This window comes from Pholis gunnellus (assembly GCF_910591455.1).
Source record: "Pholis gunnellus genome assembly, chromosome: 14".
NCBI classification, from domain to species: domain Eukaryota; kingdom Metazoa; phylum Chordata; class Actinopteri; order Perciformes; family Pholidae; genus Pholis; species Pholis gunnellus.
In genome coordinates, this window is record NC_136541.1 from 19,769,931 (window position 1) to 19,791,677 (window position 21,747).

Here is a 21,747-nt window from a genome sequence, read left to right on the forward strand (position 1 = left end):
GAGAGGCATGAGGAGGAAATGGATGTAGCGTAAGTAGAAAGGTGGGTGGTGATGAAAAATGCAAGTTTAAAAACCGGCGATTGAGGGAAGGACAGAAAGGAAGAGGAACGCAATCCAAAATGGAAGACACGTAAAGCCAGGTCAGCCATATTAGCTGCCTTCAGTGACCAGAGATTGTTGCCTAGCAGCATGCAAGAATAGTTTTTTTTCCCTCTCTCTTCTGCTCACCCTCCTACTCCTCTTGTATCTCTCTCTCCTCTCCTCTCCTCTCTCCTCACCTCCTCCCCTCTATCTTCCTCACTCTCTTTCCGCTTTTCCTTTCCTTTCACCTTTCCATCTCCCCTTTTCATTCGCACCTATTCCCTCCACTCTGCTCACAGGCTCCACTTTCTTTCCTTTTTATTTTTTTACATCAAGTACAAGGCCGATGCTGCCTCATGCCGACAGCCAGCCTTTTAATGTGTGTGTGTGTGTGAGTGTGTGTCAGATTCCTCATGACAAGCCTTTCATCAGTGTGTAAAGCTGGCTGATGCAGCTGTTACACCAGCTCTGTGCTGCATCAGGATTACACGGCACATGTGAAGCCCGTGTCCTCCAACGCCTGGTCAAATGCAGGATGACACATGGTATCAAGCATGCGAGTGTGTGTGTGTGTGTGTGTGTGTGTGTGTGTGTGTGTGTGTGTATGCCAGTCCTTCTGATGCTAGGACTCTGATACTTGGTTTCTAGGCTTTTGGCTTTTTGGGAGAATTACGTTTTTCATAGCGCACATTTTATGCTGTTGTGCTGATAGTTTGCATTATTTAACGCCATCAAATAAATATGGAGACTGCCTTTTGTATTACTATTGCTACTACTGCTACTACTGCTATTCTGACTCGGCTCTACTGGCATCACATCTAGTCAGTTTGTACATTAAGAAGTATTTAAACCTGATTTCCATGCAAGCATAACATCTGAGTCTCTGTGGTTCCCACATTAACATTTAACTATCTATGTCATATGTATTTATGTATGTTGAGGTTATACAGTTGAACAAAATATGTGCTTGTATGAAGTCTTAATTGTCTTAATTGAACACAGAGATTATTGTCTTCATTGTCTTTTTTACATCCAACCTTTCAGATCAAATCCTTGGTCATAATGTGCATCTATTTAACAATTTAAATAAATCATCCTAAAGGTGTTTTTGTATCAAAATCCAATCATCTTTTCTTCCTGTAACACAAAATATGACGTGCGCTTACGTTAGCTAGAACCGACCACTTTCAACCAATAATGTCATGACATCATCCATCCATCAATCAATCTGCATGTGGCAGTGGAGGTGTGTGAAAAGACCAAAAGCAACAATGAATGTATCCTGCTATATTGCGTTGCACCATCTTCCTCTGTGCCATAGAGCTCCATTGTTGTCTCTAGTTGTTGTGACATGTTCCTTCACACACTGTGCTTTTATGTTTTGAGTAGATCCCACATACGCCGCTCTGTGGCTGCAATACTCACTAATGTACCAAATGTGGATTCATCCGCATGAAAATAGTTCCTAATAAATGCACTATATTTACTCCCGTTTGAGTTAACGTTTGCTAAAAACTACAACGACCAGCTGTTTGAGCAAGTTGTTAGCCTTGCCATGCTTTTAAAGATGTACGTCTTCAGTAGGGGCCCGTGGGGCTCGTGACTGAGAGACAGCATCATTTGTTTTGGTCTTTTCATTCAAATTGTTGACGGCAACAAAATCATAGAATATTGCCAGTCTCATCCTTTTGATTTCAGGTTGTCATAATTGGATTTGTACACCTACAAATCCATACCACTATTGATAGTTTCCTGTTCCTATCTCTGTAATTGCCTACTACCATGAGACCTTTGACCTTTCAACACATTCTCACTCCCAACTCGTCAAATAATGACACTTAGTCAGCGCCCCTCTGCATCAAACTTTAGGTAGCGTCAGTTTAGAAAAGCCTTCAGTCCCTTTGCTCTTCTTTAAATGAAGAAAAACGATGCTATTGCAGCAACTGCCCTAACCTTTTTAGGAGCCGCCATTGTTGTTTAGGACAAACACTCGACTCTTTGTGACGTCCTACACGCCTGAGCCACGCCCGTAGCTGACAGTAGGTCATCACAGGACCCTGATTGGTCCCTGCACTGGCTTGCCGGACACACATGCATGAGTTGAAGACTCACAAGATGGACTCTCGCGTGATTTCGTCACACCGTTAGAATCCAGCACGGTTAAGTGAGAATGGGTTGGGGCGGTGGAGTCTGTACACTTCCTTCTCATTGGCCGAGATTTCCTGCTTTCCAAAAATAAGATAAGATAAAGCTTTATTGTCCGTTCCCACAAAATGTTGTCTAGCATCACAATCAACAAAATAACATAAAAAACACGAACATAAAACAAGAGAGAAAACATCTGCCAAGTCACCCTCCAGCGAGCGTCGGAACAGACGACGCAACATAGCAGCATCTGAGAAAAGCACACCCAGTCCCCATCTCAAGATGTCTCATCACTCCAAGCAGAGAGCGAAAAAGAGCCCGGCCCTCATGTACCACAGTCGTGCATGCACCGTTCTTGGTTACAGTCCATGTTGTGCAGATGTACCAGTGCACCTGTCCAGGATCCGTCACTACCGGTCACAATCTAATCAAAATGCCTTATGGTCATTATCATGTATTGCACATGGACAACACTGACTGGTATCCAGATTGTAACAGAAGTCTAACAGTCGGCTGGGTTATTAGTTTTCTACGTCAAATGTGAGTGTGTGGAAATGTGTCTCTCTTCACCTCTGCCTAACGTCCACAACTGTGTAAATGGTTGTCCCCGAGTACAAGAGCGTAGGAAGGAGGGTGTAGGTGTGACAGCCACTCAGAACTAAATGCTGGCATGGCCGCAGGCTCTTTAATAATAGTAAAAGAGTTGCATGTTCCCTTGTTTTCCAGGAGGTATGCCAGTGCCTGAGGTGGCGACTGACACTGCCAGCGCTGCCGCCATGTTGAGCCCCGTCCTACACGCCTCCAACGGAGACGGATCCGAGTCTGAAACCACCTCCGCCATCCTCGCCTCCGTCAAGGAACAGGTTAGAACCGTGTGTGTGTGTGTGTGTGTGTGTGTGTGTGTGTGTGTGTGTGGGTATGGGAGGGTTGTCACCCTTAATGAGCTATGAATACCAGAAAGTAGTGCGGATAATTCCGCCAGCGCTTTCAGGGTGAGGCAGGCCGACAGTAAACAGTAAACACGGATGATGGAATGCCCATCTGAGCTAATGTGTCACAAATATGCCTCCACATTGTGATCTGTGAGCAGAGAGCCTCAGGCCACAGCTCGCTCAGTTGTGATTTTGAAGCCGCTCTAATGCGTTGGGGTGCATCATTTCGCTACTTTTGCTCAAAGTCTGAGCGGCTTCGTTGGGGGTGATTGTTTTTTCTTCCGCAAAGCTGAAATGAAGCTGAAGAGGTAGACTTTGAGTGTCGTGCTTATTACGCATTTATGAAGGTTAGAATATTCATGACTCTGCCAGAATGTGCCTTGATGTGTCCATCTGCTACATGCCTTTCATTATATTATTGTTTAGACTCACACTTCCCTGCGAGTGTGTATAAGGTTTGCAGTCCACTACATGTTTTGGCATATAAGATATGACATTTGTATTACATTACACTTTCCTCTAGTTGCGACATTGAAGGGGGGGGACAGATTATTCATTCTGCATTCGCTCTATTAGATGTTGACCCAACTTTTTGTAAGCTTACATTTCACATATAGTCCTAATAGCATCACTGCTGCATCATGTTTAGTGTTGGACTCACTAGTTTGGCAGATGATTAAATGTTGTACAAGATAACAAAAAAAGTCTAAAGCAACGCTAACAGCCTCTTTTGGCTCATCGGATTAACAAATTGTGAGATTAAATCAAAAATTGGAGAGAGGACTTTCTGTTTGGAGAAGCTGAGAATTGAATCATTAGTAAGTGGACATTTTGACCGGCTACTGGTGGTGCAAAATAGAAAAGTAAGGGGATCACCGAAGTCATCAGGGTTTATCCTCTGAGGATCGTTTATGTCGCTGCCAAATTTAATGTAAATCCGTCCAGAAGTTGTCCAAATATTTTAATCTGGACCATAACTTTGAACAGATGGGCTGTCGGACCCCAATCGCCACCCCTAGAGCCACACCACCCACACCACCGGTCTATTTCATAACTACTTTCAATCAGCTTACTCTCCCATAGGATAAGTACCAATCAACAGAACAGATTACATGTGATGTTGGTGTGAGATCTTGTGTTTAAACTCCACTGATTTTGCACATCAAAATATGTTTTAGAGGCCGACCAATTTTTTTTGAAAGGCTGATGCATTGACGATAGTCTGGAGCAGGAAAGAGATGACAGTCTATTAATCGTCCGATCGCTGTTCTGTGGCTCATGGCTGCATCCCCTCACATTGTTAAATGCCACTCTAACAAAGCATCATATGTTTATATATATATATATATATATATATATATATATATATATATATATATATATATATATATATATATGTGCATATTCCCGGGGTGAGGGAGATCCTAAAGTGCAATTCCATTTCATGTATGGATAGTTATGTGGCTGGAGTGGCTGGAGTTAAAGTTAAATGATTTATTTTCCTCCCCGTCTGTCTGTCTATCGTGGACAAAGAGCCGCCCCCCCCCCCCCCCCCCCCCCTCCCCTTCTCCCGGGCCTAGAAATAGGAGGTGCCATTTAATGTGGTATTTAACGGTTGTTTAGATTATTATCAGCGGTTAATCATGCACACAGATATTTTCAGCACACATTAGCAGCCGAATCGCCGACCATTGAGTTGTATTGTGGGTAATGTAGGCGCCATGTTTTGACAAGTAAGCCGAATGTGTGGAATGAAAAATAAATCTTTGCCTCCAAAAACCGAATTTGATCATTTTTTTTTTTGTAACTGTCACTGGTGAGTCTGACTGTTAAAGGAGTGCCATGCTAAATCAATGGGATTCTGCTTTAACGACATACTAGATAGCAGTGCTGTGGATGCTGGCTCTGTCTGGTCGGAGAAGATGTGCATGTGGCGGTGTGTGTTCTTGCACGCAGTGTGTCTGTGTGTGTGTGTGTGTGTGTGTGTGTAGGTGCACAGCGCGAGCGGATACTTGATACTGTGGACACTGCGTGCGTCCTTGAGTACTATACGATGTACTCTGGACAGCAGATGCTAAAGATAGCCGGTGAAAATGCTGAGAGTGAAAAACGAGAGGTTCTGCATGTTTTAGACTGCAACCTCACTGTGAGTTACTTCCATTTTTTCTCGAAGGTCCATTCCTAGTCTAAGTAGGTCATGAGGACTAGGACACACACACACACACACACACACACACACAGGTCATGTGCACACACCCACACACACAGAGAAAGAAAAGCCGGAGAGGAGAAGACAGGAATGGAAGGAGTGTCAGCTATTTGAAGGAAGTGAAGACGAACGGATAGTTGCTCTCTCTCTCTCTCTCTCTCTCTCTCTCTCTCTCTTCCACCTCCCTTCTTCTTGGAGTCGCCATATTTCACAATGGCCCACGGTGAAGTTATTGTTATTTCTTTAAGCCAGTCATTTGTCACTTCCTTCTTTACTTGTTTTTGCAGCGTGCAATTTTTCAATATGTTTTGGGCCTTGTGCCAGTGTTTGTAACCAGGAAGCGAGGGTGTGTTTTTCTCGAGATCTTCAGGCAATGCACACACACACACACACACACACACCATCACACACACACACACACACACACACACACACACACACACACACACACACACACACACACACACACACACACACACACACACACACACACACAGCTTCCTGTTCATTTTGGTTCATAATGACAAGGTCAGAACAAGAAAAGACTTGAGACACACACACACACACACACACACACACACACACACACACACACACACACACCCGTGTACATGCTGCCAATCAGATTATTTTGCCTCTGCCGATTTACACCAGGAGATCCCTGCTGCTGCTTTCCCCTCCGCTTCCTTCTACCCACATGAGATTGATTAGCCATTCGACGTCGTATTTATCACATCTGTCATCTTTTGTCCTCGCATCGTTCATCATCTCTGCCGTCAACACGTGTGCCACCGGGGGGGGGGGGGGGGGGGGAGCGCAGTGTGACGTTTTAGCTCTGAAAGAGTTCCGATCTGACGCGAGAGATGCGCCCATTTAAAAAAATCTGACACAATTGTGTCGTTGAACGACGGATAAAGTGAAAGTGGGACACGGTATTGATTAGTTGTCTGTTCACTGGCGGCCTGGTAACATTTGACGATCCAGTCTTCTCTGAAATATCAAGATGTTGAATGTTTGTTTAAAAGTGCATAAAACATGGACGAAGTCTCTGTGACGTCACACAGAAGTGGTCATGATCTAACATCGCTGACGACCACTGCAGCAGAGGGAACTGCATCTGAAATGTATTGTCTGGGAAAAGCAAGAGTAAAAATGTCAATCTTGTGGTGGGATCAAATCAGACCAGGGCTGTGAGGTGCGGGGCCCCTTACCCACTTCCTACCCCCCTAATCTGTGGCACCTCTACTCAGACCACACCCATCTAAGAACTGGGCCTTGATTTTGATCTGTAACTTTTTATGACCCGATGTTGTAAACACTCACCAGCCACACATGAGTATTAATCTGCAGCACATGGTAAACATTACACCTGCTTACTATCAGTATGTTAGCATGCTGACGTTAGCATTTAGCTCAACTGTTTCTAAGAACAGCCTGTCAGTTGTAGACTCTTAGCTCTACATTCGTGACACATTTCAAAGTATTTATCCATCCGTGCTATTAGTATTCGGAGACGGACAAGCACATTCTCTTTATGGGACTTTATGGCAATAAAAAGTATATTAACTCCAAACTTACCCTTTTGAATGTACTCTAAATATCCTCCAGCAGCTCTCTTTTCAGCACCACAAAATACACAACAGTCCAGCAGTGCAGGAGCCTGTATATTTCAAACATTATTGTTACCAATTTCTGTTTCCCTTATTGGCCTTCTGCTGCAATAACTATTTTTTATGACCTTAAAATGGCTCATGCAGTGCCAGTTACAGAGTTACAGACCTCAGTGTCAAAATTTCTGACACAAAATAACAAGACACTACTTTAACCACATCGGTCTGCTGCGATGTGGTTAAAGTATAGGCAATCAAATTCTTAGGAATGATATAGTTTTGTATCAATTCTTATCAATATCTCATCAATAACCCAGTTTTTAAACCAGCTCGGCTCATTAACATATGTAGTCTTAGTGAATAACCAGATAAATTGAGAAATTGGGCGAATAAAAAAAACGTGTTCAGCGATAATCTGCAGTAGGCTTGGTGAATATCCCCATCTGTGATTTTCATTTGCGCACGAATACCAGTTAGATCATTTTACTTGACAACTACAACACTGCAGTCAACCAAACCTGACATGCAATTACATTTTGCAAGGATAAACACTCAATGAAGATAAGGCGTATTCCTGGTTCTCATTAGAGGGAGCAATCATGAGTTCTTGTTCTGTTTATTCCACATTGCATTACTGCCACGACCTTCGTTTCCAACAACATATGTCAAACGTCAGATAGGAAAATAAATGTAGTTGCATTTGTCGGGTCATCAGAGAAGAAAACATGAAAAGATAAAGAGTTGGTGAACATAAAAAAAACCAATGGGGGAAAAAAACACGGAGAAGAAAATCTAGAGTCTTTCGAAAGGTCATCAAATCAGATTTATTTTTTGTGTTTCTCCACAAATTAATGTGAATCATGGTGCTCCATGGAACTGTTCACTCGAATTGGCAGTGCAGCAGGAAAAAGACTTCTCTCAAGCCAGACCTATAGCTGGTCTGAATCCAAACTGAAAGCCGTTTATACGGAGGAAATCTGAAATTATACCTTTATTTTTCCCTGTACACCTAATTAAACTCGGCTCGGCTCCTTTCTTCACCTGCTAACACAACATTATAATGGCGAACTGTTTCCTGTTTCATTCATTTTGTTTTTTTACAGGTTCTTTTATTTGTGTTTCCTTACAGCGGCCTAGCGATAATGATGGATGCTACAAGCCTTTCCTCCCCCACTCGCCCGCTACTCCCTTCATTTGTTTATTAAGGATTAATTAAGATTTGTTTAGCATAGGCTACCTCATTAAATTGCCAAATATAGTTATCTTCAAAGTTCACAACGCAGTTGGATATTCATAAGAAGTGGTTTCAAAGTGGATCAAATATTTATTTTGTTTTACTTCATATGCAAAGTAGCATAAAGGAAAAAGTAGAATATGTAAGGGATGAGGAGGGAGGGAGGTTCGGGAGGAATTGTGTATGCTCACACTTTGTCTCCCCCTTCGCTCTCCCTCTCTCTCTTGTTCTCTCTGGCATTTGAGAAAGGCTTTTTCTGTTTGTTATTTCCAGCTGAAGGACGACTCCAGGCCAGAGCACCATAGCAGAAACAGGACAATATGTACTATTTCACCTATGCAATGCTGCTGTATCTGAATATGTTTTTGTGTGTTTATTTGTATTCAGGCGGCAAACTCTGGTTCTGAAAAGTGAAGCCAATGTGCCAAGTGTCTTAAATTTGCATTATTTCTACTGACCAGCAGGGGGCGACTCCTCTGGTTGTAAAAAGAAGTCTTATTGTATAGAAGTCTATGAGAAAATGACTCTCCTTCACACTTGATTTATTACCTCAGTAAACATTGTAAACATGAGTTTATGGTCTCAATCTCTAGTTTCAAGTCTTTTTCAACACAGCATGATGTTCATTTAGTAAATGATGGTCCATGAAGAGTACCCTGCATAAAGCAGAGTATGCTTTAGCGCGTGGCTACCTTGTGATTGACAGGTTGCTATCACGGCGTTGTCCGGTCTGGGAGTTGTTCGTGTTTTTCGTCATAGAACTTTAGAATCCTTTCACAGTGGGTTTTCAGTTCATTAAAGTTAATTGTAATATTTTGGATGCCTTAAAATGTCTTGTTCAGCACTCAGGGATCAAGGCTTCAAAACTGCAGTTCACAAACCAATGGGTGACGTCAGGATTACTACGTCCACTTCTTATATAGAGTCTTTGGTTGCTACCGTCACACACGTCCATTTTCACACAGGTGGGTAAAGGCAAAGGAACGTACTGTGAAATTCACAGTTATTAACTGGCAGCCATTGAGCTTACTTACTGTAAACACAAGTCACAGTAATTATTACTATGTATTGTATTTCCTGTCTATCACACACACACACACACACACACACACACACACACGCAGTCATTCAGCTTTTAGAGATTTTTAGAGGACCCCCCCCCATTTCAAAATAAAAAGCCCCACAGAGTGAATTCTAACTGGAATGCGTGTGATGAAGCCTGTCATTTAATAACCTCTTTGTATGTGTGTCAAACATTCTGATTCTGTCTCCTCTCCCCCCTCTCCCCCCTCTCCCCCACCCAGTCCCACCCTTTTATAATGAAAGCCCCATGGATTAACTGTATCCTAACATTAAGCTCAGAATGAGGCTTTTTTCTTTTAATACTTAATGCTCTTACTAATACTACTACTGCTGTTAATATTTCTAGTATAACTACTACTACTTTCTACTACTACTACTACTACTTCTTCTAATGCTACTAATACTTCTATGAATAATAATACTTATACTACAACTACCACTTCGACTAATAATACTACTGCTATTACTACTAAAACTAGTACTACTACTGCTATTACTACTACAACCAGTACTACAAATGCTATTACTACTAATACTACTACTACTGCCATTACTGATACCACCAATACTACTATTACTACTACTACTAGTACTATTACTGCTACTACCAATACTTCTATTACTACTACTACTACTACTACTGGTATTACTGCTACTACCAACACTACTACAGTATTAGTATGATTACTACTACTACTACTACTACTACTACAACTGGTATTACTGCTACTACAATTACTACTATTACTATTAATTCTACTACTACTACTATTTCTACTAATACTACTGTTATTTCAACTACTACTATGACCACTACTACAGCTATTACTACTACTAATACTACTACTACTACTACTTCACTATATGGAGCGATAGCTTAATACAGAATTGACGGGAGCGATAAGGTTCTGCCACTTCACCCTTGTTCAACCGGTCACCTCTGTGTTTCTATGAAGCGAGAGCTGCTCTCAAGTTCAAGACTGTCCATTCAAGATTATGATTCTCAAATGCAGAAATGAGAGAAGAGATATCTTAATTGAACCTCAATGATACTACTCGTAATGTTGGCGTAACGTCTTCGGGCAGTAGCAGCCACACTGTCAAAATGTCTTGCGAAATGTTCTACTTTCATTTATTGTTTTAAGCACTGCGATTGTTTGTATGAAAAGTATACTGTACAAAGAATGACATAAGATTTAGTGATACACACTCCTGTCTATCAATACAACTACATGAAATACAACAAATTAGTGCTTGCTGGTAGAAGATGTTTGCACTTGTAAGAATCATGTCACGATTATATCCTCAATTCAATATAAAAACACAAGTAATATCACATTTCACTCTGGAATGCACTTAGAAACGGCGCCGTACGAAGCGCTACTACAGGGGTCACTAATAGGCGGGCCGCAGTCCGGACCCAGACGCCGTTGTATCCGGAACATTTTGACCGAGCACATCTATTTTAACATTAAATTTAACACATTTGAAATCTGACAATAAATATTGTTGAGATATTCTTAAACTTTCTTTATTTGATGTGACAGTTATTGACTAAGATGACATAGGTTGATAAAAATGCAATGCTACTTCAATATATATGGGACTAAATCTTTGCGCAGGTTAGACATTGGTGTGATGTTCAGGACCTTTGCATGAGGACATTCTCTCTAACTGGACCTCCCTGAACTTTATCTGAATATCCCAGGAACAGAAAGTTTGATCGTCTTCAGAAACCACGATTTATGAATACAACAGGAGCAGTTACTTTAGTAGCGTCCCGTCCCGTCGTTTGAGATCAATGAAGTCGTGTGTCTCGCTCCTCGAGATGCATATTAGGATTTGCAACGTCCTTTTAAGATGAAGTGCAGAGATCAAATTCCAGGTCTCAAGTCAGAGAAGAGAGGAGACGAGGAGGCACAAAAAGACAAGAAAGAAAGGCCCGAGATATGGAGCTAGTCAGATTATCATCTCTGAAAAGTGTGCAACGGTGCATGATTTCAAAATTTGCTGGTTTTGCATCTGTCCAACATTCTTTACACAGAAAATTTCCACTGGTTGCCATGTTTACAGACTGAGGCTATATGTTTACACATTTAACATTACAACAGGCTGAGGGCCTGCGCTATCTGGAGCAACAGATGTGCTTTTGGTTTTGAAATGGCTTAAAGAAGAGAAACACCCTTTTAAAAAGAGATTATTGCTCTTACCTCAACCCAATATGCATGTACTACTTCAACATGTAGAGAAATCCAAAAAACCTGCTGTGCCTAGTTACGGTTGCTAAGCCATGATTGGACAGTGCCTGTTCGGAGGAGGTGGATCAGCTAACCATCAAATTAGATTTTGCATACATATTTGCATTCATGTGTGTTTTCTGCCAGTTTTCAGTGTCATTTTTATTGCTGTTAGATGTCTGTCGCTCGAAACCAGAAAGCAGTGCGACAGGGAAGGAGAAGCAGTGCATTGTGGTCGGGCTCGGAAAGGGCCAATGTTTTCTTATATTTGGCAGCTCAGTCTGCCTCTCTCTCTCTCTCTCTCTCTCTCTCTCTGCCTCTCTCTCTCTCTCTCTGCCTTGGCAGGAAAAAGAATGGTTGACAAGGGATTGACGTGTGTGTGTGTGTGTGTGTGTGTGTGTGTGCTCCGTCGGGATTCAGAGTTGATTACAGTGCTTGACTTTGAGTTCAGCCCTGCAAGTTACATTATGCAGAGAGTCGAGCAGACGGTAGACACTGCAAAGGAGAAGATACCTTACTTTATATTTGATGAGAATAAGTCCAGCGGTAGATGTTGATTATTTTATTGCCGGCAAACGAAGAAAGAGACAGACGCTGCATCCAGGATATCAGCTCACGCATGAGCGAGCTCTGAGGATATCTGTCTAGCAGTTCTGTTTTTCCACCCAATTTTAGTTTTTCCTTTTTCTTTTAATCCTCCTCATCCACAGATACAGAACATTCAAATTCAAAGGTTGTATCATTAAACCAATACAAGGTCTCAAGATGACTCCTCAACTGCAACACAAAATATTCAATACTTTCACACCAACAGCAGTTTAGGAAAAATTGTTTTAAAACGTTTGAACTTTGCACCCTGGACCTTTTCTTGTATGACTGGACCTTGCAGGCTGGCACATTGCAGTGAATTACTGTACCTTTCCAATCTATGCAGCTTTCATTTCCTTACTCATTGTTGATTTCCCTGTTTTCTTTAACAAATTTCGTTCAAATTTCCTACGATATTTGCCCATAGCCCTTGTGAAGACCACAGTAGTCACACCCATTATTCATCATAGACCAATGGCATATTGTCAAACAGAAGGTTGAACAAATACGTACACTTCAAAAAAACATTTTTACACGTTCAAACTGGCCATCTTGTGGGTTGTAGCGTGATATTGAGCAACCAATCACAAGCTGGAGCAGCCTGTTAGACAGTCAGAGGGCATAAAGTTAGGAGCGAACTACCCACAAGAGGTCTAAAACTTTCCTCAGAGCAACATCAGTTTCCTGTCCCTAGTTCCTCTTGATCTTCTCTCTTCTCTCGCATTGTCTAGAGTTAAAGCTTGTCTCTCACACAGTTACAAAAAGTGCATGTTGATAGCCGTTCGCGATCAAAGTGCAGCTTCTGTGGGAGACTCATTTCTTTGACGTTTTTGAAAAAAGATGTGGACATGTAAGGTCCCAACAGGAATGATCTGATGGTGTTTTTCCTTTGCTTGTTTTGTTGATCAGAACAAACACAGCATAACATAGATTTATATCACTTTAGTATGAGAACAGTTAAAATAGACTTTGAATTGCTCTCCACCAGTGTTGGGCAGTAACACGTCATTTAGTAACGTTTTTCAGAAGTGTAAGAGATTAGAATTAAAATTCAGTATTTACATTCGATATGCAGTTACTAGTCCTATTCATACTCAATTACTGAAGAAAAGTGGGGATCAACTTGTACGCTGTCTAATCACGAGTTTGATTGAGGATTACAATGTCAAATACAGCGTCCATGCAGCAAACACTGCAATTCATAGTATTGCCTTTGCTGTGTTTTTTTGACTGGAGGTTAATATAACCCTAGGCTTTGGTCTCAGAGATATCTGCAGAGGTGTAAACATAAGTGTATACAGTGTGTTGCTGGGCCTGTGTAAATGTAGATGAAACACGGCATAAATGAAAGATTTCAATACCAAATAACAAAACTGTACACCTCTAGAGTGAAATCCCTTTTGAATGACAGAGTCGCAGCCCAAAACCTCCAGCAAATCACATTACATCACCTGTGCACAGACTGGTGCTAAAGTGAAGCAGATCAAAGTTGCAGAGGTTTTAGTAGCGGCATGTTAAGACGGAATCTTCAAATTGGCTTTTTGGGTACATTTAGGCACCATCTGTCCCATTTGAAATGTTCTCAGGTAGCTGTAAAACTCAATGAATGCCATTTTCAGGTCAATATAGGTATTAATTCCATCTAAATACAACTGTTTAGGCTTTGTATTGAAAAATCACACAATCAGACCTCTATATACAGTATGTGCCAATAAAGATAATAAATAAGACTACAATAAACCCATTGGCCTTTTTGGATAGTTCAATGCCATTAAGATGAGTGCAGTACCAGGATTCATCCACCAGATGGAGACATGTTGTTCACATGCAAGGCTGAGGATAGGCTGTTCAATACTGGAGGAAGGCTGACTGCGGTTGCTCCTCCATTACATGCAAATTAATACAGGAATCAACTTAAAATGATTCAGATACATTTCACTAGCCATTATCAGCATTGATAGGCTCTTGAACAAGCTTTTGATCACAAAACAGCAAAAGCAAGACACAATATTTGCAGACTCTCTTTGCTGTTAGCATGAAATTCTCCTCTGCGGTATGCGACCGGATTACCAATACCACCGGTGCTATAATCGAAGTGGTAGCTATCTATATAATAAATGTAACCATAGCAATATTGGACCGCAAGGGTCAGTCAAAGAATAGCGATGCAATTATTCACGTCATACCTGTGTTTACTACGTGCGTTTGGTCTCTCTTCAGGGACGCGTTAGCTTGGAGCAAGATATATATAATATATGTTATAGGTTCCTCGGTTTGGAGTATTAACTGGAGGTGAGAAGAGGCTGCTTGCCATTAGAAATGTGTCTCCCAAAACCGAGGCTGGCTGCTTATAAAACCACAATGTCTTGTTTTCTAAGTGTGCTAAGTACAGAATATGTTTTTTTTTTTATATGATGAGGAATTGAGATCATTTTTCAAATAAGTTGCCCAACACTGCTCTCATTAACCTTGTGAATGATTTATATCACAACCCCTGCCCACGAAAGGTTTCTCAATATATAATATGCTAAGTACGGCCTCATGTCCTCGGGCATTATAACTTGGCACAGTCCAAGCTCTTAACTATGGAAACATGCAGCACGCTTAATTTACGATTTGGACAAGTGCAATGACCAAAAGATCCTCTTATTAACCACACCCTGATATGTACCACGTACAAAATGTAATATCATAAAGTGTGGCATGATTATGTACATACAAGGAGCCAAAAAGGCAACAAATCCTCGCATTTGAAAAACTGCGACTGGCAAATATTTGCCACTTTAACTTGGAAAATGACTCAAAGTGGTGAATGGATTATCAAAATAGTGGCCACGTCAATTCATTATCTGGCAGTCGACTAGTCGTTTAATTGAAATCACTATACATGCATGAATTCTTGTCTACCCCAAAGTTCACTCAAGTCACTTTCCAAAGCATCCTTTAAGGAACAAGGGGATCAAGAACACCTCGGGTCATTTGGGCCGTACTTGGTGAGAGGTGGGCTTTGGAATTGGAACGGTACGTGACGTGATGATTTTTAAAGGTACAGTACGCTACACGCTAGTTAGGATCCTTTCAAAGTCTTCCAATTTTGAACCTACATTTGTTCTTGAATCCATTCAGTGGAAGCACGCTTCCTTTTGGGCAGAGCTGCTCATATTTCCTTTTTTCCAAACAGCACTTGCAGATATAATGCGTATTTTGTGTGAGTGAAATGTCAATCGGCAATCCTCCCGGCAACCAGCAATAAACTGAGACAAAAATAACAAGGCCACAAGGTGCTTCAACGTGAAAAAAGCAACGGTGCCGAGAAAAAACTCTGGATAACTCTCCCCCATTAGGTGTTTACCTCATGAGTCACGGCCCTGGGCTTTTAACATCTTCAAGCTTTTCATTCGCGCCGTTTGAATAAACAATTTTACCTTGATGCTGTTTTCCTTTTATTTTGCGCACACTGAGCTCAACGAAGACATAATTCATGCCTCTTACCGTGCGCCTAAAACCAGCATCGGTGCTGCTGCACGGGATGGGGTGGAGACACAGTATCTTGTGAGGAGAGGATTTAAACCCCGGATCCACAGCCGCAGTTATCGGGGAAACAAGACAAATCTGTCTGGTTTGGGATGAACATTTAAGTAGTTTTGGTATCCGGAGAGCGTTAAATCTCCTTGAATCTGTCTTCCGCCACGCTGTTTTTTTTTAATCTCATTTCACTTGCTCCCTTGGTCTCTTATCTTTTTCATCACTCCCCACCTTCTCGTGTTGGCTTGTTTCCCTCTGCCTCTGGGACAACTTTGCTACCAACTGGATGTACCTAGCAATTTTTCCGGCCAAAAAACAATGGCTCCAGACAGCAGTGGTCTTAGCTATACAGCCACCGTGACATTTTGTCATTGAACAGGGCCCCTTCTGAAACAACTAAATGCCAGGCGGACACCACGGGGCACAATTAGACCGCTTTACAGTGGAGAGAGTGGGGGAGACAGCTAAAGCTAGAACACACACACACACACTGCAACTATGCAGCCCACCACTGTCCTCCAGTCATTTATTTTACTTCACTAATTGCTTTAATGGGGTTTTCAGGGGGCCAGCCTGCTCCTGTAAGCTGGTGGCTCTCTATCTGTCTCCGCTCTGTCTCATTAACACGCTCAGATCGGAGCCCAATCTTTGGTAATGCAATCAGTTGACAGGCACTTGATTGTAGAACCTGCTCATTAAAGACATAGCTAATTGTTGTCCTTTTTTCAGTTAACTGCTCATCAAGCTACGATTACTCACACACACGTGCAATCACACCGATCTGCGAAGCTGGTACAGGCCATCGAGTGTTTCTCTTCGACCAGTATGACGGACTCGATGATGTCGTTTTTTGAGCGGTACTCATTACTATTGTAAGTCCTGAGAGGCTTTGCAGTTGCTGTATCCCCAGAGAAATAGAATGAGAGTGGAACGGACGTCTCTATTTAAATGAAGATAGCAGGATGGTCAGCGCCGCGGACATTTTTATGTGTATCGTTGCCAAGCGGTCTTACTTCCGTATCAACCAACTTGTGGTAAGTCGCGGACTCACTCATGTAAGGAAAGTATGAATTGGCCTTAAATGAAGTCGATTGAGCTCTGTTGCTACCTCCCGACTTAGCGGCGGGGTGTGACACACTTTACGGCCCCACTGACATGTTTCGTTACCATAACAACTAACACCAATCAGCATTTTCTTTTGAAACCAGTCAATTGACCACGGCAAACAGCTCAATGTCCAATCTATGATTACCTTATTTATTACAAATCACTTTCTTTGGATTCCATTTATTTCCTATGATGTTGTGCGATCCATCATAATAAACACAATTTGAATACAATGTTGTCAGTTAAAAGCTTATCCATCAGCTTCACACATAGTTGACACGTCCTTCTCTTGTAACAGAAAGGATGCATTACAAACTCGGGTTTTTGTGTGTCAGCCTTTGACCTTTTGCTATTTTGTATCTGTCTTTGTGAATCCCACAATTTAAAGTTTCAAAAGTCCAACACTGAATTGCTGGAATACTCCTTTAAATTTCCACACAAAGATGATGTCAAGTTTCAAAAGTCTGGTCACTGATTTTAATGCCTTACTTGTATAATATAATTTAATAGCATGCATTTGCAAATAGTTAGTACAATTGTGAAATACCTTGTAATGGCCCTTTAACCTAAATTCATCATTATTCTACATTCAAGCTACGTTTTCAGAGTTCAGACTCTACTTCCCTAAAAGAATACAATGAAACAGCTTTTTTCTATTATTTCATGATATATCCAGATTTTTTTGTCTCTGTTATGGGTCAAATTCTTTAATTACAGGATCCTACATTACCCATTTTGCATCTAAAATCATCATTTAGTCTCACAATTCCTGATTGCTACACGCCCACATTTTCAAACTCCATGCTGTCAGTTTATAACACAGGCTTTTTTTATATAACTTTGTGGGTTTTTCTGTCGTACTCAATGAAGCCTCATTAGAGCCACAGAAGACATTATACAACCGCTGAGTAGTACTCCTCATTAAAAGCAAACGGAGTAACCTTTGTTTGTAACATCTGTTGAGTGCTCCTTTAATCTTACCCCAACATACTTCATACACATGCATGCTCATAATTGCTGTGTATATTTGCATCCTGTGATTTTAAGCTCAGAGTTGCAGACTGAAAACGTTCAGCTGATCACGCCGATCTGTCAGTTGATGTCCCGTTTATCTGTGCGATCAAACCTGCGTTCAGTCAGTCTGCAGCCAAACAGCCAAACTAAATTTGAATAAAGAAATGACCGGAGGCTCTTTGCATGTGCATCGCATCATGTATTTGCTGGGATGCCGTGATTGGTTTAGTTAGACTGTGTCTTCCAGGGAGAGGGAAGTGGATACGTCAGATACAGGAAAGCAAAAACACAGATGACATTTTAGACAGGGGCTGGGGACATCTTTCACTGGGCTTCTTGGTGCTTTAGGAAGCGACTGTGGCACCTGTCGGGACGCCATGGGGTCACATTGGGAGTCAGATTGCATCTGGGTAAGAGATAGTTGTTGTTTTTACGTGGGAATCTTCACTGATGTCCGCTTGTTTGATGATTCTGTATATATTTTAGTCTGGAAATTAAACAGTCAAGTCAACAGTCAAGCATAGTTCTTAGTGGCTAGTTGGTGAACCACTGTAGCTGGAGAGCTAACTGCTAACAGGCTAGCTAGCCGGGGACATGCTAGCTCTAGATAGCCAGCATATTACACCAAGCTAGCTGGCTTGATAAGTGACAGTTTGCAACTCTGAGTTTTTTCCTTCATTTGACTTGACAAAAACACAGTTTCGATTGCAAACTATCAAAGGGAGTTTATATAAAAGTGGATGGTGCAAAAAAAAGTGCTGCAGGAAGAGTCCTAAAACCTGGAAATGAGTCAGCATTTTCCGAAGAGATTTTTACATTTTGTTCTACGATATAAAGTGACTTTTGAAGCGTTTTAAAGCATCAACTTCGGCAAATTTGGCCGTGGTTTATGGATTATGGATTATGGCCGTCGCCATTTTGGCTTTTTGCAACCTGTCAATCACAGTAAGCTCACGTTAAAGCATTTGTTGGTCTTTATGATCTATACATGGGACCATCATTTACTCAATGAACATCATGCTGTATTGAAGAAGACTTGAAACAAGCGATTGAGACCATAATCTCATGTTTACAATGTTTACTGAGGTAATAAATCAATTGAGAAGTAGAGTCATTTTCTCATAGACTTCTATACAAATTTTGTTTATTTTTTTGCAACCAGAGAAGTCGCCCCCTGATAACCAGTAGAGAGAATGCAAGTTCATTGGCTTCACGCCGAAGCACTAGTCCTCATTTAGCTTAGTGGTGGTGACGTGAAGTCACGTCACCGTGGTGTAGTCAATTTATAGCGTTAGCTTTCTGTTCCTCCGCCGATTGCATTCGTCTCAGAAATCATAAAAGTGGTGTCATTTGTGGTGTTATTTGTGAAGATGAACTTGATGAACAATGCGTACATGTTAGAATTTGCTGTAAAGGAGTAACACGATTCCACTTAGCATGCTTTCACATTCTCAGTCAGTGCAAATGATAGCAGCCAACAGTGCAGAGAAAAAAAGTCTTGTCAGGCCACGGCTGAGTGCAGATTAGGTGTGTATGTTTGGACTTATCCGTAGAACACAGAGTGTGTGTGTGTGTGTGTGTGTGTGTGTGTGTGTGTGTGTGTGTGTGTGTGTGTGTGTGTGTGTGTGTGTGTGTGTGTAGGCTTGTGGATAAGGTACGCAAGTGTGTGAAGGCATGTGTGTGTTTGTGTGTAGGCATGAGAGTACTGTTTAGAGATGTGTGCGCCTCCCTCCATCTCGCCTCCCTTCCCTCTTCTGTCTCTCCCGCCGCCTCCCACCTTCTCCTAATACAACTCTTGGCTTGGGGGGGGGCGGGGCGGGGCGGAGGAGAGGGAGACATGCAGATGGTCTGGTCAGAGAGAGAGACAGCGAGGTAGAGAGAGGGAGGCAGAGAGCGACTGGCGAGCGGCGGGCTTTTTCGGCAGGGTCGGCCGGTGGGAGGGCCCATTGTGATGCAACGTTGCATAAATAATGCCACGGGGCTTCTGAATGCTCCGTTGCCATGGGGACCTTTGTGCCTCAGTGAACACCGTGTGTGTGTTTCGCGGCCCCTCGAGGAGGGAGAGAGAAAGAGACAGAGAGAGAGAGAGAGAGAGAGAGAGAGAGAGAGAGAGAGAGAGAGAGAGAGAGAGAGAGAGAGAGAGAGAGGGGGGCTGAGTTGCAGTCAGCTCAAGTGACACTGGAGTTTCTCTCTCTCTCTCTCTGTCCCTCTACTCACTTGCTGTGTTTGACCCGGGACAGATGAGTGTTTGGAGGAGGTAGAGCGAGTGTTGTTGTTGCTTTTTGAGCAGATGGGGAGCAAAGAGAAGCGGGATACTCACTGTGATTTGTGTTGTCTTCTCTGCGAAGCATGGTCCATGTGAAGGTATGTGTTCTCACTACTTCCAAGTCTTCTTTTTTTATTCTTTCCTTTTTCTTTTTTTTTTTTGCCTTCTGACTTTTTCTGAGAATATATCCCATCGTGGTCCGGGCCTCTCCCTCTGCAGTAACAGGTGTCTGCCTGTCAGCCCTGAATAGGAGGGAGAGGGGGGTAGGGGTGTGTGTGTGTGTGTGCGGGGGGGGCTTTTGTTTGGATGTTTTGACGAAGCCTTATGACTGAATTTTCACGGCTCGCCATCCAGCTAGTTAGTCAGCTCGCCGAGCCACTCAGCGCCGAACAATCAAACAAACAAAAGACAAAAACATTTCATCTCTCCCTTCATCTGCTCTGGCGATGTCGCCTCAAAGTAGGGTTTTTTTCCATCCTCGGTTTTCCTTTAGTTGCTTCAGCTGATGAATGTAGTTGGATTGATTTGATTGCAAAAAAAAAAGTTAGGCCACGCAGGGAAAAGATGTATAAAAGTGCAATTTCTTTTGTGTGTGTGTGTGTGTGTGATTTCTGCTTTCTAGTAGCTCTGTAGCTGCTTTGTGTTTGCATCAAAAGATTACAGCTTTTTTTATCTTCAAAAGAGCCTTTAAGCAATGAGATCATAGAAACCAAAATCATCCGTGTGTTTTCTTGCAGATGATTGGCTCCATGCTGAAACTTTTAAACACTGTGACGATTGATCTCAGGCCACTCGCTGCTAAAAAAAAAATGACATACACCTAATCTAGCCCGGTGATTTTGATTTCTTCTTTTCTTTTCTTTTCTTTTGTACTATTTCTGTCAAGCCGGCTGTATTTTCATCCACGGTGCAGCGCAATCACCTCTGTGTATCATCATGTTGAAGTTGGGATGTTACTCTCGCAGTATTCACACTTGAGAGATTTCACAGCGCTGTACGTGTGTGTGTGTGTGTGTGTGTGTGTGTGTGTGTGTGTTAACATCAACATCAACAGACTGCTCTGCACCAACATTTCCCACTGACAGAAGTTACATTTAGTGTTGTACAGCGAAGCATCTCAGCTGTTTAGTTGCACAAAGCACTCAACTGTGTCATGAAGTCAATGGGAAACTTTTATATTTTCCCGCCATTGTTAGTGTTAACAGTGAGTCTGATAAGCTGCAGAATCCATACAGATGCACTCATGTCCGTGCACGATTCTGCGTGTGTACATGTACGGCTGTGTTTCCATCTTTGTGCGTGCAGTTACCATTAAAGGGATAGTTCAGGTGTTGTGAAGGGGGTTCTCATCCATCGTCAGGGTATCACCCACAGCAGATGGCGTAGAATATTTTCACCGCACTATCCCTTTAATAGCAAGAAGACGATGCATAATCATGGTCAAATCTGCAGTGTGATTTGTTAACTTCTTACATCGTTGCTTCATTATAATCACATCGTGTCATTACGGTGGGACGCCTGGAGCTGCCTCAGGCATTCTCATCAGCGCTCTTAAGATGGAAACACATTGTTTATTATGAATGAGAATAATGTTTTTCAGTGATGCTTTGAGTGCATTTTAAGTGTTGAAAATATGATAAAGTTGCCTCTCTGGCCGTGTCCTTGCCAACAGAGCAGACTGACTTTTTACTCACCATTAATGGAATAGCTTTGTGA

General features: G+C 42.1%; 1 protein-coding gene across 3 annotated transcripts in view; it reads left to right on the forward strand.

Moving 5' to 3' along the window:
- Positions 1–2,957: 2,957 nt before the first annotated feature.
- LOC306705867 (catenin delta-2-like) overlaps positions 2,958–21,747 on the forward strand; it is a gene marked incomplete at both ends in the record, with an annotated part of 121,564 nt that continues 102,774 nt past the window's right edge. For all 3 annotated transcript variants that reach the window (XM_079172730.1, XM_079172731.1, XM_079172732.1), the window contains one exon: positions 2,958–3,089. In XM_079172730.1, coding sequence (XP_079028856.1) covers positions 2,958–3,089 — 132 coding nt within the window. The remainder of the gene's footprint in view (positions 3,090–21,747) is intronic.